Source organism: Balaenoptera acutorostrata, chromosome 12 (genome assembly GCF_949987535.1).
Source record: "Balaenoptera acutorostrata chromosome 12, mBalAcu1.1, whole genome shotgun sequence".
Taxonomy (NCBI): Eukaryota; Metazoa; Chordata; class Mammalia; order Artiodactyla; family Balaenopteridae; genus Balaenoptera; species Balaenoptera acutorostrata.
In genome coordinates, this window is record NC_080075.1 from 28,595,662 (window position 1) to 28,611,630 (window position 15,969).

The following is a 15,969-nucleotide window of genomic DNA, read 5'->3' on the forward strand; positions in this document are numbered from 1 at the left end:
AGGATTCCGGGAGGCCGACTCCGCCCCCGCCCCGCGAATGCCGGGAATTGTGGTCCCAGTGGGACGCGAGTTATGAGGTGGCCCAAGGGCCCGCGAGGCATGCTGGGACCGCTAGCCCTTCCGGGGCGCCTCAGGATTTCGGGTCCCGGCACCCTGGGCGGATGCCCGAAGACTCCGCCTTCCCAAGAGCCCCTGCGGCGGGGTGCGAAGATGGCGGCGGCGGCGGCCCGGCACCCCTAAAGCGGCGGCAATGGAGCCTCCCCCGTCGCCGGGGCCGGAGCGGCTCTTTGATTCGCACCGGTAAGAGCCCCGGCGGGAAGAGACCGGCTCCCGCGTCCACTTGGCCTTCGGCACCCGATCACCCCGCCTCTCGCCCCCAGGCTCCCGGGTGACGGCTTCCTGCTTCTCGCGCTGCTGCTCTACGCTCCAGTCGGGTTTTGCCTCCTCGTCCTGCGCGTCTTTCTTGGGATCCACGTCTTCCTGGTCAGCTGCGCGCTACCAGACAGCGTCCTTCGCAGGTTCCGACCCGGGCGCTCGGGGAGGGTCGGGGCTGGGCCTGGCCGGAGGCCGCGCGGTCACCACTGCCTGCGTTCCCAGGTTCGTGGTGCGGACCATGTGTGCAGTGCTGGGGCTCGTGGCCCGGCAGGAGGACTCCGGACTCCGAGATCACCGCGTCAGGGTCCTCATTTCCAACCACGTGACACCTTTCGACCACAACATAGTCAACCTGCTCACCAGCTGTAGCACCGTGAGTTAGGGACGAAGCCGAGAGTGCCATGGGGCGGTTCCCTGGGGCCCAGCTCAAGGCTCCCCTCTCCGTGTCCGGGTTTCCTTTGGGAACCACAAGATACTGACCCTTACCTCTGACCCCGCTTTTCTACCCATTTGTCAGTTTTTCTCATTTCCCAACATTCTTCTCTTCTTGCTTTCTCTCCTTCCCATTCCCAGCCTCTACTCAATAGTCCCCCCAGCTTTGTGTGCTGGTCTCGGGGCTTCATGGAGATGGATGGGCGGGGGGAGTTGGTGGAGTCACTCAAGAGATTCTGTGCTTCAACGAGGCTTCCCCCCACCCCTCTGCTGCTATTCCCCGAGGAAGAGGCCACCAATGGCCGGGAGGGGCTCCTGCGCTTCAGGTGGGTGAGCACAGGTATCTGTCTCCAACTGTGTAGGTGGTCAGGCCGGGGAGCCCTTGGGTTTTCACAGCCTTTTTCAGCCCTACCCCCTCCCTTCCTAGTTCATTTACTTTCTGTCCACTTTTAGTTCTTTCCCCTGAATCCCTTTATTCCCCATATTTCTACTTGTACAGTTTGACAGTTACCCGTTTTTAAGTCGAGTATGAGCTGCTGACTGGGTTGGCTGGAATCCCATCCTACTATCTCTTCCCTCTTCTAGTTCCTGGCCATTTTCTATCCAGGATGTGGTACAGCCTCTTACCCTGCGAGTCCAGAGACCCCTAGTTTCTGTGGTGAGTGTGTTCAACAGGGAAGCTCTGGGTTTGGAGTGGAAGTTTCCCACTCCTGGCCCTGGCTTAGACCTCACTCATGCCCTCCCCTCAGACGGTGTCAGATGCCTCCTGGGTCTCAGAACTGCTGTGGTCACTTTTCGTCCCTTTCACGGTGTATCAAGTAAGGTATTAACTGTCCTCGCTTTTTGGTGGCTGGGAGAAACTCGTCTCAAGGTCAAGGAAGTAGCTGCCTCTGCCCTGTCCATTTGCAGATATTTTAATATCAAGGTCCTACCACAGAGGCAATATAAAGTATTTACTATCTCCCCTATCCTCACCACCACTGTTCCAAGAAAAGAGGTATCAGAGTGGAGAGTGGGTGCCCCCAACATGGTCCTGGGTTGTTTTTTGCAGGTGGCTTCGTCCTGTTCATCGACAGCTGGGGGAGGGGAGTGAGGAGTTCTCCCTCCGTGTACAACAGGTGGTAGGGGACACAGGCAGGGTGGAGGTGGGTTCTTTCCTTATGGGGAAGGAGAGGAAGGCTTAAGAAACTTCCAATCTTCCAATTCTCCCTAGCTGGTGGCCAAAGAGTTGGGCCAGACAGGGACACAACTCACTCCAGCAGACAAAGCAGAGCACATGAAGCGACAGAGACACCCCAGATTGCGCCCCCAGTCAGGTGTGTGGTCTCTGGACACAAAGCTTTTTAGCCTTTTTTCAGCCTGTTGTGATTTGTTCCTTATGCCTGTACTAGTCAGCCTCTCCCTCCTCCTAGTTCTCCACTCACCTTATTTCGGATTTCTTTTTTGCAGCCCAGTCTTCTTTCCCTCCCTCCCCTGGCCCTTCTCCTGATGTGCAGTTGGCAACTCTGGCTCAGAGAGTGAAGGAGGTTTTACCCCACGTGCCACTGGGTGTCATCCAGAGAGACCTGGGTATGAGAAAGGGTAGACTCATGTAAGGAGACAGGCATAGAGAGGGAAAGTGGGTGGTGAAGGGAGAAGGTGAACAGGGAAACAGACTCTCCTGTCCTCTCTTCCCTACTGCCCAGCCAGGACTGGCTGTGTAGACTTGACTATCACTAATCTGCTTGAGGGAGCTGTAACTTTCATGCCTGAAGACATCACTGAGAGGACCCAGGCCCTTCCCACAGCCTCCACCCCCAAGGTGAGACCCAGGAAATGGGCAGGTCCAAGACTTGGGGTGGGATGGGACAGTCTGCATATCCCCTGTCCCTGACGTCTGTTTTTTTGATCCTGAGACCCTAGCACAGTGCCTCTCTTGCAAAGTAGGCATTCGATGCGTGTTTAATGATGATGACTTCGCAAGCCCTCTGACATTGTGATCACCTCAGTTCCCCAGCTCTGGCCCGGCGACACCTCAGCCCACAGCCCTAACATTTGCCAAGTCCTCCTGGGCCCGGCAGGAGAGTCTACAGGAGCGCAAGCAGGCGCTGTATGAATACGCGAGAAGGTGAGGGGCTTAGAGAACAGCGGGTAGGAAGGGGCAGATTGTATATGGCAAAACCCATACAATGTCTTCTCCTTATGTCCCACAGGAGATTCACAGAGAGGCAGGCCCAGGAGGCTGACTGAGTACAGGATGGCACCCAGAGCCGCAGGACGGAGACTGGGGGCAGCCCTCACCCAACTCACAACAGGCCGGATGGGTGGGTGGTAAAAAGGGAGGGATGGGGCTCCCCCCAGTATCACATTAAATTCAGGGTTTTCACTCAAGGTCTCTGTTGCCTCTCTGGGTGTCAAAAGCCCCATAGCAAGTTCCTTTTCCCTTGGTTGTAGGGATCAGGGATGAGGGCCTCCTTGTGGGTTTGTGGGGGTGGTCAGAATGGAACTGTCTGCAATCACCTCCTCATGTCAAGAGATGCGTGATATTAAGGAAACGTAACTGAGCTGAAGGCCCAGAAGCAACTGGACCCTAGCTTGGGTGTTAAGCCCAGGTATGTGAGGAAAAAGCTGCAAAACTGCAAGTCCCAGGATGCCTTTCACTAATGAGCACAGTACACAAAGTCTGCAGAGTTCACACATGCTCAGTGTGGTGGCTTGAGCCTATTTTCCATAGGCTGCTGACCAGATTAAATAAGGTGGAGCACATGGCCCCACCCCAAAACAGTCTTTAGGACTGTTGAGGCACACCCCAGGGTGGAGCCGGAATTTACCTTTGTACTTCACAGCAGGTCAGGGTTATTGGTGACTTGCTGTGTGGGTCTGGAACTGGCTGCCATCCTGACACGTCTCAGAGCTGCAAGCAGGTTTGAATCCAGGATCCTTGTGGCCCTGCTCCCTGATTCCTACCCCGCTCCTCCTCTGATTCTTCATTCTTTTCCCTTGGGGACCTTCCCACAGATTACCATGTCTCATAGAATTCCTGCTGCCCCTGAGGACCCCTGTGTTAGTCAAAGGATTTTTACTATCTGACTACAGGGTAATAGTCCACTTTTGATAGTCCCTTACTTGGAGACTCAACTCTCCACTGTTTCCTGGCAGGCAAGAAATTCTGGGAAGGATGGACCCCGCTGCATTATCACTTGAGGGTACAGGTTAGGGATCAGGGCTGAGGTGGGCAGATGGTGTCAGTCACCAAATACGAAGCCTTGATGTCTGCCCTGCCTTCTGTAGGTCCTGCTAGACAGCCACCATGGCCTCTCAGGTTCTCGGGCTGGAAGAAGAGACTGGCCCAAACCCTGGAGAGTCTGAACTGGCTGTGAACCCCTTTGACGGGCTCCCCTTCTCTTCCCGCTACTACGAGCTGCTTGAGCAGCGCCGATCCTTGCCTATCTGGGCTGCTCGCTTTATCTTCTTGGAGCAGTTGGAGAGTAGCCCCAGTGGAGTGGTGCTGGTGTCTGGAGAGCCTGGCTCTGGCAAGAGCACCCAGGTTGGGGAAGATTCTGGGAGTGGACAAACGGAGGGGCTAGGGAACTGGCTCTTCCTGGGACAAGGGGGGAAGGGGGGCGGGGCGGAGCTGTGTGGAGTAATAAGGGAGGTGGGTAAAAGGAGACAGGCTGGCCCCAGGGTAGCTGGTGAAGGACCAGGGGACTCCCCAAATAAGGAGAGATTAAACTGGCCACAGCTCCCCCAGCACTTTTGACTGGAGTTCTATATCTCGCTGACTGGTTGTCCTTCCCTACCCTTACCACAGATCCCACAGTGGTGTGCAGAGTTTGTGCTGGCCAGGGGTTTCCAGAAGGGCCGGGTAACTGTGACTCAGCCCTACCCTCTGGCAGCCCTGAGCTTGGCCCTGCAAGTTGCTGATGAAATGGACCTGACCCTGGGTCATGAGGTTGGATACAGCATCCCCCAAGAGGACTGCACTGGGCCTGACACCCTGCTCAGGTGTGGCCCCCTGCAGGCCTGACCCAGATCTCCTTCCCCTCATCCAGTAGAAACAAGCCCAGTCTTCTGATATCTCACCATTCCCTCCCTCAGCCTAGCTCACCCTTTAAATCATGCATGATGCAACTGCTGAATTCAGCCCTTTAACCCCAGCCAGGGACCTCAGACATTCAACCTCACCCTCATCATGAAAGTCTCACTTTCCTAACGGGAGTACAGCTTGTGAACAGTGTCACCAGTGGGGTTGTGGGTCACAAGTAAAGGTCCATGGGCTCAGGAAGTCAGTCACAGGGTCTTTTTCTGATCTTTACTATCAGAATCTAGGCCCCCTGGGGAGAAGCTCCTCTGGACTTCTGGGGCTGGTCAGTGTCTACACTGACTCCTCTGCCCACTGCCAATGTCAACAGGTTCTGCTGGGACAGGCTGCTTCTGCAGGAGGTGGCCTCGACCCGGGGCACTGGAGCGTGGGGTGTGCTGGTGCTGGATGAGGCTCAGGAGCGGTCAGTGGCCTCAGATTTGCTCCAGGGGCTCCTGCGAGATGCCAGGCTGGGAAACCTTCCCGGGGACCCCAGAGTGGTTGTAGTTACTGACCCAGCCCTCGAACCTAAGCTCCAGGCCTTCTGGGGCAATCCTCCTATTGTACACGTACTTGGAGAGACTGGCAGGTGTCCCACTCCCGTCTACAGGGACACTGTCCCTACTGATAGAGTGGAAGCTGCCTGCCAAGCTGTGCTTGAATTGTGTCGGAAGGAGGCTCCAGGAGATGTGCTAGTGTACCTGCCCAGTGAGGAGGTAAAAAATGGGATGCAAAAGGAGGTACTCATGTCTCATGTCTGTCCCTTCCTGTCCCAGGGGGAATGTGAGCAATGCTTGTTAGGAACATTGGAGTTCTAGTACTTACTCTCCATTGAAGTCCTGAGGAAAAACTCTGGGGTTTCAGGGTAAAAAGGTCTACCACCCTCTTTTTGATTCCATACAATGCAGGGATTTGTGGTTCAGTGAGCTCCTGAAATTGTAACACCCCAACTTTATATGAGTATGTGCATTTTTTCAGAGTGAAGGACCATAGTGTTTCATCAGTTTTTCAAAGGGGTCTGTGACCCACAAAGGTGAGAACTACCCTAATACCCCGCCCCTTTCCTCAGGAAATTTCCCTGTGCTGTGAGTCCTTGTCCAGGGATGGGGGGTCCTTGGAGGACCAAGGGCCTCCACCACGGGTGCTGCCCCTTCACCCAGGCTGTGGACAAGCTGTTCAGGCTGTGTATGAGGACGTAGAATCGGGTGCCCGAAAGGTTGTGGTCACTCACTGGCTGGCCGACTTCTCCTTCTCCCTCCCTTCCATCCGACATGTCATTGACTCAGGACTGGAGCTTCGAAGTGTAAGTGAAAGAGAGGTGAGGGGACGCGGGGGCTAAAGATAGAAATAGCCCTCTCTCATCTGTCTTGGCCTTGGTTGGGGGGCGGTGACAGGTTTACAATCCTCAGATCCGAGCAGAATCCCAAGTGTTGAGACCAATCAGCAAGTGTCAGGCAGAGGCAAGACGACTGCGGGCAACAGGGATCCTACCAGGTAAGAGCCTTTGCCCTCAATGAAATCAAACACGAAAAGAGTCACCAACCCATGAGCCCTGAGAAATCTACAGTGGTCTTCTTTCCCAGGTCTTTCTCCCCTCAGGATCCTGCCTCTGCCTGTATCCTAAGTCCTTCCTAGAACTAGAGGCTCCCCCGCTGCCCAAACCCAGGTTGTGTGAGGAGAATCTGAGCCCCCTGATATTACTACTAAAGAGGAGACAGATTGTAGAGCCAGGAGAGTGTCACTTCCTGGACCGGCCTGGTGAGCACCGCTTCTGCCTAAGTCCTGTTGTCCAGGCTCTGAGACCCCCTGCCCTGTAAGCCTTGTTCCCTCTCCAGCTCCAGAAGCACTAATGCAGGCCCTGGAAGATTTAGACTATCTGGCAGCCCTGGATGATAATGGGGACCTGTCAGACCTGGGAGTCATCCTATCAGAATTTCCCCTGGCCCCTGATCTGGCCAAAGCCCTGCTGGCCTCGTGCGAGTTTGACTGTGTGGATGAGATGCTCACCCTGGCCGCCATGCTCACCGGTATAAATCGCTTCTCTCTCTGGCTCTTATGGCCACTTCAGCCTTCCCTTTGGTGTTCCGGTGCTCCTAAAGCTAGCCCATTCCCCTTTGCTGTAGCCCCCAGCGCTCACAGTGCCTAAGGAACTAGGCTTTATCACTTATCCCTCTCCAATCTCTTTGTTGGTTCTTGCCCCTCAACATGCTTAAATCTCTCCTACCTGTTATTACTAAAACTGCACCCCTCTTCCTCAGCCCTACACTCCCCTTCGGCTATACAGAATAATCTCTATCCTGTTCAGTCTAGGGTATTCCTCGCCCACTGCATTCCAACTTCAGGCCCACCACAACACTGACACAGCCTTCAGCTCACCAGTGGCCTCCTAGAGACCTAATCCAATGAACACTTTTGAGCCCCTGTTCATGACTTTCTTTTGACACTTGAGAACACCAACCATTCCCACCTTAAAATTACCCCCTCCCTAAGCCTCTGTGACCCGCTCCTTGTGGTTTTCACCCTACCCCTCTGGCCACTCCCTAGTCTCTTACTTGAGCTCTTCCTCCTCTGCTTCATCCTCTGCTCCTCCACTGTTAAGTTGGACCTCAGGGTTCTGTCCTTGCCCCTTTTGTCTTCCCATTCCCTGAACTCTCTGAGCAAGTTCATTCACACCCATGGTCTGAAATGCCACAATATCATTCTTCTGAATCTTGGATTTATATATCTAACTCCTGATGGACGTTTCTATCAGAATTGTCCATAATACTTCAACCCAGAACTGAACTCAAGCACTTTTGTTGTCGTTGTTTTTGAGCCTAAGTACTTTTTTTAAAAACTAAAATTTATTTTACTTATTTATTTATTGGCTGTGTCAGGTCTTCGTTGCTGTGCGCGGGCTTCGTTGCGGTGTGAGGGCTTCTCATTGCGGTGGCTTCTCTTGTTGCGGAGCATGGGCTCTAGGCACGCGGGCTTCAGTAGTTGTGGCGCATGGGCTCAGTAGTTGTGGCACGCGGGCTCTAGAGCACAGGCTTAGTAGCTGTGGTGCACGGGCTTAGCTGCTCCGCGGCATGTGGGATCTTCCCAGACCAGGGCTTGAACCCATGTCCCCTGCATTGGCAGGCAGATTCTTAACCACTGCACCACCAGGGAAGCCCAAGCCTGAGCACTTTTTTAAACTACCCCCTCACCACCACCACCACCACCACCGCAAAATCATACAATCATCTCTGCAGCTCCACTATCATCATTCTAGACTAACCTTTCTCCAGGTTTTTTCATTTTTATTTTTCACTTTTCCTAATTTTTAAAAAATTTACCTGTTCGTCTCCATACTCACAGTCAGTGCCAGTGTTACTTCATCACTACTCAGCTGGATTCCTTTAGTAGCCTCCTAACCATGTGAACTTCTTCCAAACACGTGGACTCTTAAAAACTCTTCTTCATCAGCTATTCTCTACCTTCCAAACAGAATGTAAACTCATTTGCACAGCACATCCAGCCTCTCTTAACCTAGCCCATACCTACCTCTCCGGCTTAATCTCCTGCCACCCTGCCACACATGCCATTCCCTCCACTCATATACTAGGTGCTTGCAGTTCTCCAAACATGCTATTCCCATGGTCTAGAATACTCCCTCTGCCCCTTCTCCACTGAACTAATTCCTACTCAAACTTCAAATACTGGCCTGCACACCTATTGGGCTTATCAAGTTTGCTTACTTGTTGATCTCTCCCAAGCTTCTTGAGGGCAGAGACTGTTTTTCATTTATTTATCGTAAATGTCTAATAAACTGCATAGCCTCTAGAAGTCTTTTGAATAAAGTTCCCAAAGTGACACTTCTACCTCTTCAGTGCACTGCTGTCCTTTCTCATTCCCCAAAATGAACTTCCTCTCTTCTGCCTCCAGCTGCCCCTGGGTTTACTCGTCCTCCACTCTGTGCAGAAGAAGCTGCCCTGCGTCGGGCACTAGAACACGTGGATGGTGATCACAGCTCTCTGATCCAGGTGTATGAAGCCTTTATACAGAGTGAGTGGTCCAATCTGCATCCTCTTACAGAATCCAGATTTTCCAAAGAGAGGAAGTGGTGTGCAACCAGCTGACAGATCTCTATTCCCAGGAAAAGGAAGCCCTTTGGCCAAGGGTTGGGTTCTTTTGGGGGTCTCAAGGGCTTTAGCTATAGCTGGTCCCTTTCTATTCCTAGGTGGAGCAGACAAGGTTTGGTGCCAGGCTCGGGGTCTAAACTGGGCAGCATTGTGCCAAGCCCATAAACTTCGGGGAGAACTCCTAGAACTCATGCAACGGATTGAACTTCCCTTGTCTCAACCAGCCTTTGGCTCTGAGCAGAATCGCAGAGACCTTCAGAAAGCACTGGTGTCAGGATACTTCCTTAAGGTTAGGGGAAAGAGTTGGGGTGAGGGTCATAAAAGGAGCAGAAAGTAGAGGAAGCAAAGATTGGTGTATGTCACCTCTGAAATTGGGGTCCAGGTGGCACTACAAAGGATTCTTTAGAACCAGGAGAAACTTTTCCTTTGAGGTTTTGGATACAAGGGGCTATGGAGATGCCATACAGTATGGTAGTATGGTAGGGCTATAACACCTAGAGGTATGCTTTACTTTTAATACTCTCACCACCCTTGCTAATAATTCTTTCTCAACCCCCTTTTCTTCTTCTACTGACTGACACTTCACTCTCACTTATTCCTTCAATATCTTTGTCTTTCAACGAGGTGGCCCGAGACACAGATGGAACTGGAAATTACCTGCTCCTAACCCATAAGCATGTGGCCCAGCTCTCCCCATACTGCTGCTACCGAAGCCGCAGGGCTCCTGCCAGACCCCCGCCCTGGGTGCTTTACCACAGTTTCTCCATTTCCAAAGACAACTGCCTTTCTATTGTTTCTGAGATTCAACCACAGATGTGAGTTCCCTGACAACCCTCTTACACTGCCCATTCCTCTTCCTGGGGCCAAAATTAAAGCTAGGGATTTAGAGACCCTAAGAAGAGGAGGGGGTCTTAGTGGTTTGTGGTAACATATGATTTGAGGAGACAGGGTTTGTGGAAAGGGTAGTAAGTTTAACAACATGCATTATAAAAGAGGATACAGAAATCATCTAATTATTACTGTCTCTGTCAGGCTGGTGGAATTGGCCCCTCCGTACTTCCTGAGTAACTTGCCCCCTAGTGAGAGCAGAGACTTCCTGAACCAGCTGAGGGAAGAAATGGCAGATTCTTCAACAGGGAGTGAATCTCCCTCCACCCAAGAGCTTGGAGATGCCTGTGTCCTGCAGTGACCTGCCTGCGGAGTGAAGCTGGGCTCATCTCATCACATTAGATCTTCCTTCAGGCTAGCACCTAGGCAACCAGCCAGATTTAGAAGCCCAAAGTTAAGGGTCAAATACTGGAACCTGAGTCCCAAGAAATGGTGGGCTGGGAGTGGAGCGAATTGGGTAAGCCACAGTCTAAACAGAGTAGGACCCTTTCCTTAGCTTTCTTCTATTTATTGGAGAGGAACTAACATGCCTTTCATATCCCCAACTTATGCCAAACCCATCCTTGTTTTCCCTTTTGGTCTATAAAAGTTCTTTTTATATGGTGTCAAATTTGAGTTTGGTTCTGCGGCAGCATTTGCAATATCCATGAGTTAGAGATGAGTTAGTACGAAAGAATCAGAGTCAACTCCAACAGTGATATCCTCTTGCCTGGTTCCCACCTCTGGTCAAGACTTGTACTATGACTAACCTAGCTGTCACTAACATGGAACATGAGTAGTTTGACTACAGTTGGCCTCTAACCCTGCCTAAAGCTTACCTCCCTCTATCACACTGCTCTTGCCTCCAGGGGAGAAAGAAAGGGGGTGCTATAAGAATCAGACAAAGTCTTCCCTTTTGTTCTCATACAACTTAAAGCCTGCTTCTTCTTAAACCTCAAGGCTACTGCAGCCATACCCAAACTCTTAGCTTTCCATCAACAAGCTTCCCAGCAGCCCCTGGCCCACTCACAAGTTTTTCTAACAACTTCAGGGACATCATGCTTTTCTCTTTCCAGCTGGGTACTATGTTCCCTTTTCTCCCTTTGGACTATTAATTTTGATATCCTCAATCATCTTGCACATTGTAAATGTATTTATAGAAATTGATGGAAAGGAACATTTACTCCTTAGAACTTTGCTTTTCTCCTCAGAGTTTCCTCCCTTGGAGATTCTGTCTGTTCTCATCATTCCATCTATTTCCTACCTCTATGTGGATGTCTACTGACCTCCCCCAAAAGGCATTTTTCCAGAATTTATTCTCTCTAGGTCTAGCATTTAGTTTTGCCTGCAGAGTTAATCTTGGTTCTGTCTTCCCAATTTCCCTTTCATCATCCACAACACGATTGATTTCTTGATCCTTTACATTTCCAACCTGGGAATTATCTTTGATTATTTTTAGGCCTATCACTTCCTAATTGTTTGCCAAATTCTGCTCACCCTAACTCCATTGGGCCCATTAACTTTGTCCATTGCTTCCTCCTCTTCCCTCTCTGTCCCCGAGGGACACCAGAGCCAGATTAGTGTTCCCAGATTTTCTCTTCCATCGAGTGTGTAAGTATCCGTCTCGCCTGCCACCCACTTGTGAGCCTCAAGTGAGAGGACATAGTCAGCAGGTTAAACACACAGACAACATGGGGCTCAAAGTCCTTAGCAATTATTTTACAGTTGAAGGATGAGACGCCCAGCGTAGATAACACTCTGGTTCCTGTCGCGGTCAGTCAGACTCGCTTTCCAGCACCTCCTCCATTACTCCTCTGTCGTTGACGTCTTCCTTACTTCCTTCACACCTTTGCTACAGACCCAGCCCGTGCGGGCTGCAGCCTCCTGATTCCAGCCGGGCCTGTAAACCTACTCCAGCCACACAGAACCCCAGCCCCAACACACCCACGGAAGAATCCGGAGTCCCTCAAGAGAGCAGCCATTGGCCAGCCCGCCCCCCTCCCCGCACCTCATTGGCTATCATACTGCAGGTCCCGCCCCCTCAGCGCCTCGGGTTCCAGCCGCGGTGCAACAGTCTAATAAGTGAAAAATGGCGGGAAAGGTCATGATTAAGCGCGCAGGGCAACAGCGCAACGCTGGCCTGGGAGTCGGCAGCGGCCGAGGAGCCCTCGACGATAGCCTCAAGGCCACCTCCTCCTCACACGCTCCACTGCTACGGAACCACGGGGTGGGCGGCCGTGCGCTCCAAGGCCCCGGGCCCGGGGCTCCACGCGGCGCCTCGGTCCGGAAAAGAGCGCTCGGCTGGTCGGGCAGGCGTCGCTCACACCACTGAGGCGAGCCCGGACACGGAAGCCACCTTGTTGTCCTCGGCCCAGGGCTGCAGGTTCTGCAGCGCGAAGAGCGACGAGTTGTGCAGGCAGAGCGGGTCCGGGGGCAGCGGCGGCCGTAGCGGCCGCGGTAGTGCGTCCTGCTGGAGGTGCAGAAGCAGTCGGCCCGCACGGTGCCGCTCTGCCTCGCGCTCCTCGGCCGTCTGGCGCCTGGGCGGGCGGAGACGCGGGGTCAGCGAGGCCGGCCCTCGCCCGCCCCACGCCTCACCGCCACTTGGCCCGGCCCGGTCCCTCGCCCGCCCCGCGCCTCACCGCCACTTGGTGCGCCGGTTCTGGAACCACGTCTTGACCTGCGCGTCGGTCATGCGCAGGGCCTTGGCCAGCGCCGCCCTCTCGGCCGAGGCCAGGTACTTCTGGCGCAGGAAGCGCCGCTCCAGCTCCAGCACCTGCGAGCGGGAGAAGGATGTGCGCGGCTTCTTCCGCTTTGGGGGGGTCCGGTTTTGGTAGGGGTGACCTATACGGCGCGTCCCGGAGAAGGGCGAAAGCGCCGCTACGGGGAGGAAGAAAGAGCAAGGCAGGGTTTTCGGGGAGGCCCGAGGTGTCACTGAGAAGAGAGCGCGGCTGCCGATGCTGCAGAGCTCCCGCGCCCGGTCCCTACGGTGCCCCAAGCTCGACCCCGCACCAGTAGAGGCTTCTAGACAAGAAAAGGCCTCGGAAATGGCCCTCCCACTTGGGTGAGGGAGAGACGTACCCCGTAACTTCACCCTGCCCTTCCCGCGGTGTGGACAGTGAACTGCAGAGGAGGGCGCGGGCATCGACGGCAGCTACCTCCCCAGCGCCTCGCAGCAGCGCGACCAAGAGATACAAATTGAGGGAGGATCCCCTGGGATTAGGGGCGGAGGGTACGAAAGGGGACCTTGAGTTGGAGCAGAAGGATCAAAGATGAGGAAACCGGGTCAGTGTGGGGCATGACGCTGGAGGGATCGGGCAACCTCACCAGTGAGCCGGTCCTTGGCATAGCGGCGGCCGCTGTCCATCCAAGGGAAGGTGAGTCCCGCTAGGCCCCCGGCGCCGCCCAAACCCGAGGGTCCAGGAACAGCAGGCGCGCCTCCCGCGGGCGGCTGCACTGGCAGCGGGCGGTGCGCCGGGACGCGGATCACGCCGCCCGGGCCCACACCAGAGCTGCCTGGTAGCGGGGCCAGCGAGCCCGCGGGACCGTAGCTTGAGGCTCCGTGAAATCCACCCGAGAACGCCGCACTCTCCCCATGGCCCTGGCCCACTCGACCCGGGCCTAGGCCGCTCCCGGGGGGTTCCGGGCAGCTCAGGATCTGATCGATTCCGAAGCTGATTGGCTCGTGGTGCGGGAGGTTGTGCGAGGCCAGCACCGCCGGCTCCATGGGTCCGGGTCAAGGAGGACCGCAGGAGGCTTGGCAGTTGGGGAGGGCGCCCCAAACAGCTCTGGGAGCCCAGCAGCGGAGCGTTTGGGGCGGTGGCCTCAGGGGCCTGCGGGGCTGGCCGTGGAGAGGCGCCGGGGCCCCCAGGACATCTTCATCCCTGTGTACGGGGAGTAACCGCGCCCGTGCCGGCCTCTGCCGGGCGTCGGCTCAGGGACTCGCATCCCGGGGGAGCGCGACCGACTGGGGCCCCAGGAGCGCCCTTGCTGACTCTGAAGAGCAGATAGACGCTGGACTGCCAGGGCCTCTGCCCGAGTCCGGGGTGGAGAGGGTTGGCCGGCTCGGGCTGGGGCAGTGACTGACAGATCAGCCTCGGGTGGGCAGTGGGGGCTGGGGGTAGGGCAGGGGCGGGGCCGGGCCTGTTAAAGGGGAAGAGACGCCTGTTTGCTCTGAGCGCGGGGAAGACTGGCCGGCGGGAATGGTGGGGGTGTTGGAGGGGGGAAGGTGGCGAGGGTGTTATGAACTTGCACGGGAGGGGCCGGTGCTTGGGCCGCTGCTCGCTGAGTCAGCCGAGATGCGCAAGGCAACTCCATCCTCGCTGGCCTCCGCCTTTGGGGTTTCCTCGGCCTCACCGGCTTCCTTGCAGGTGCCTCCTCCCACAGCCCCCACTCTTCGCCTCCCGATGGGTCCTGCCTGACGACTCCCGAATTCGTTGTGGCCCCCGCCTAAATGCTCTCGAAGACCAAATCTCGTTGTGGCTTTCTGGCTGCGATGGGAAGCGGCTGGGGAACGGCGCCGGCGAGTTGGAGGCCCGGGAAGAGGACAGGTGTGGGAAGGCGGTGGCAGGGCGTCCGGTGGGCTAGGGCGGGGAACAACTACTCTGGGCCAGTGATCCTGGTGCTCCTCCCGGCCTCTCCCGTAGGGGCCCTAGCTGCATTCGGGAGCGCCCGTAATGGGTGCCCAGTGTTTCTTAGAATTTCTATTTTCTGAAATCGGTGTAAAGCGGACCCGTGACTCCACCCGAGCCAACTCAGGTCGGTGGGGACTTGGGGCTGGCGTTCTGCCCCCGACAGGGAACCACCAACGCGGGACTCTGCCCCTCCACTCTGCGCCCAGGAAGTCTATTCTCACACACTCCCGCCCACCCCCGCAAAGGCGGGAGGACGAAATCGCCACAGGCGACACTTGGGACCTCACAGAAGTCTTCGGAGGATCCTAACCGCCTCATTTCGCATAGCTGCTTCACTCCACCCCAGCCCAGGAAACTGTGCCTGGAGCGTGTCAGAGAAGGGAGGTGGGGAAAGACAGAAGCCGCTCGGTGACCTTGTGACCTCTTGCCGAGGACCCAGGAGCTGGGAGCGTGTGAACTCTGCATCCTTCCCCGGGATGGGACCCGGGGCCGGCCGGGCCCCTGTGCCTTAGACCCGCCCCTGCCGCCACCCAGCCCGGTGCAGGCCGCCATAATCGGGTTAGCTGGGTCGGAATTACATTACCTTCCCCGGCCCGCCCCGGACCCCGGGGTTGGGGGGGCTGGTTCCTGGCGCCTCTGAGCCGGTGAGACTGGGCGCCTGGAGGGGGATGTTCTTACCATCCCTTGGAGGGTGGGCACCGATGAGCAGCTTGGCCTGCCTCAGCACGTGGTGGCCAAAGTACCCCGCCTCGCTGTGCCAGCCCTAGCCCCTCCACTGCAGCCCACTCCGGTGCTCCCCTACAGGCTGCCAGTTACCCGTGTGAGCCGAAATGCCTTCTAAGTCTGGTAGATAGGTCTCCCTGGGAGCACGGATCTTCCAGTTGATTCTCCAGGATCTCTTGGGGAAAACTCTGCCCCTCCTTTCTCCCTAGCAGATGGGCTGGCAGCCTGGCGCCTAGGGCAGGGTAAGGGGTCTTTTCTCTCCAGGGAACCAGGAATGATATTTGGGCATCTGGGCAGGAAGATAAGGAAGAGAAAGAAGGGAGTAGGCTTTCTCCTCACACAAAGCCACCAGCCCCTCAGTGTTCTCAGAAAACCTCAATCTGAAGGGGGTGAACGATGGGGGAGGGAGGCAGTGGGCATCAATAATATGTGACATCCTCCCCCAGTCTTGTCCACCTCCATCATCCATTACTCCAGCTATTCCCCCACCCTGCCAACAATCCCTTCTGAAAGGGTTGCCGGGGCTGGCGGGGGGGTGGTGGGTATTGCCACTTTGGCAGCTGTTTTTGTCTTGGTGAAGAAGACATATATCACCACCTCCCTAAACCTTCACAGAACTCCAAGCATCTTTTCTCAGCAGTAGAGGGGTTGGGGCTACTAGAGAGCATGAAACCTCTACTGTTCAGGCAAACCCTTCAGAGATAGCAATGGGCTGGATTTCCCCGGATGAGAACAGAGAGCCTAGGGAGACAGTAAAGTAAATAAAGTCTCTCAAGGG

At 55.3% G+C, this 15,969-nt stretch overlaps 3 protein-coding genes across 11 annotated transcripts; 2 read left to right on the top strand and 1 right to left on the bottom strand.

Annotated features, from left to right (window-relative positions):
* Positions 1-121: 121 nt before the first annotated feature.
* On the top strand, positions 122-3,177 carry AUP1 (AUP1 lipid droplet regulating VLDL assembly factor). Of its 5 annotated transcripts, XM_007184035.3 has the most exons (12): positions 141-300; positions 381-518; positions 598-748; positions 949-1,133; positions 1,393-1,465; positions 1,557-1,630; positions 1,859-1,925; positions 2,021-2,123; positions 2,257-2,376; positions 2,493-2,608; positions 2,796-2,914; positions 3,000-3,177. In XM_007184035.3, the coding sequence occupies exons 1-12, from the start codon at positions 251-253 to the stop codon at positions 3,034-3,036; spliced, it is 1,233 nt and encodes a 410-aa protein (XP_007184097.1). In that variant the 5' UTR covers positions 141-250; the 3' UTR covers positions 3,037-3,177. The 5 variants fall into 5 exon arrangements, 3 of the variants coding, with proteins under 3 accessions (XP_007184096.1, XP_007184098.1, XP_007184097.1); XM_007184034.3 differs by having other exon boundaries at positions 122-300; positions 381-748; XR_009009877.1 differs by lacking the exon at positions 3,000-3,177 and having other exon boundaries at positions 139-300; positions 2,257-2,398; positions 2,734-2,870.
* A 141-nt stretch (positions 3,178-3,318) lies between these two features.
* DQX1 (DEAQ-box RNA dependent ATPase 1) lies at positions 3,319-10,461 on the top strand. Of its 5 annotated transcripts, none has more exons than XM_057557961.1 (11): positions 3,319-4,333; positions 4,598-4,791; positions 5,199-5,583; positions 5,937-6,170; positions 6,262-6,361; positions 6,467-6,625; positions 6,703-6,894; positions 8,774-8,893; positions 9,069-9,259; positions 9,595-9,785; positions 10,003-10,461. In XM_057557961.1, the coding sequence occupies exons 1-11, from the start codon at positions 4,097-4,099 to the stop codon at positions 10,157-10,159; spliced, it is 2,160 nt and encodes a 719-aa protein (XP_057413944.1). In that variant the 5' UTR covers positions 3,319-4,096; the 3' UTR covers positions 10,160-10,461. The 5 variants fall into 5 exon arrangements, with proteins under 5 accessions (XP_057413944.1, XP_028022773.1, XP_057413946.1 ...); XM_028166972.2 differs by having other exon boundaries at positions 6,277-6,361; XM_057557963.1 differs by lacking the exon at positions 9,595-9,785.
* Positions 10,462-11,904: 1,443 nt separating this feature from the next.
* On the bottom strand, positions 11,905-13,866 carry TLX2 (T cell leukemia homeobox 2). The gene is made up of 3 exons (XM_007184032.2): positions 13,162-13,866; positions 12,477-12,714; positions 11,905-12,374 (listed from the first exon to the last, which is right to left on the bottom strand). Exons 1-3 carry the CDS (start codon positions 13,559-13,561, stop codon positions 12,158-12,160), a joined length of 855 nt encoding a protein of 284 aa, XP_007184094.1. The 5' UTR covers positions 13,562-13,866; the 3' UTR covers positions 11,905-12,157.
* Positions 13,867-15,969: the final 2,103 nt, after the last annotated feature.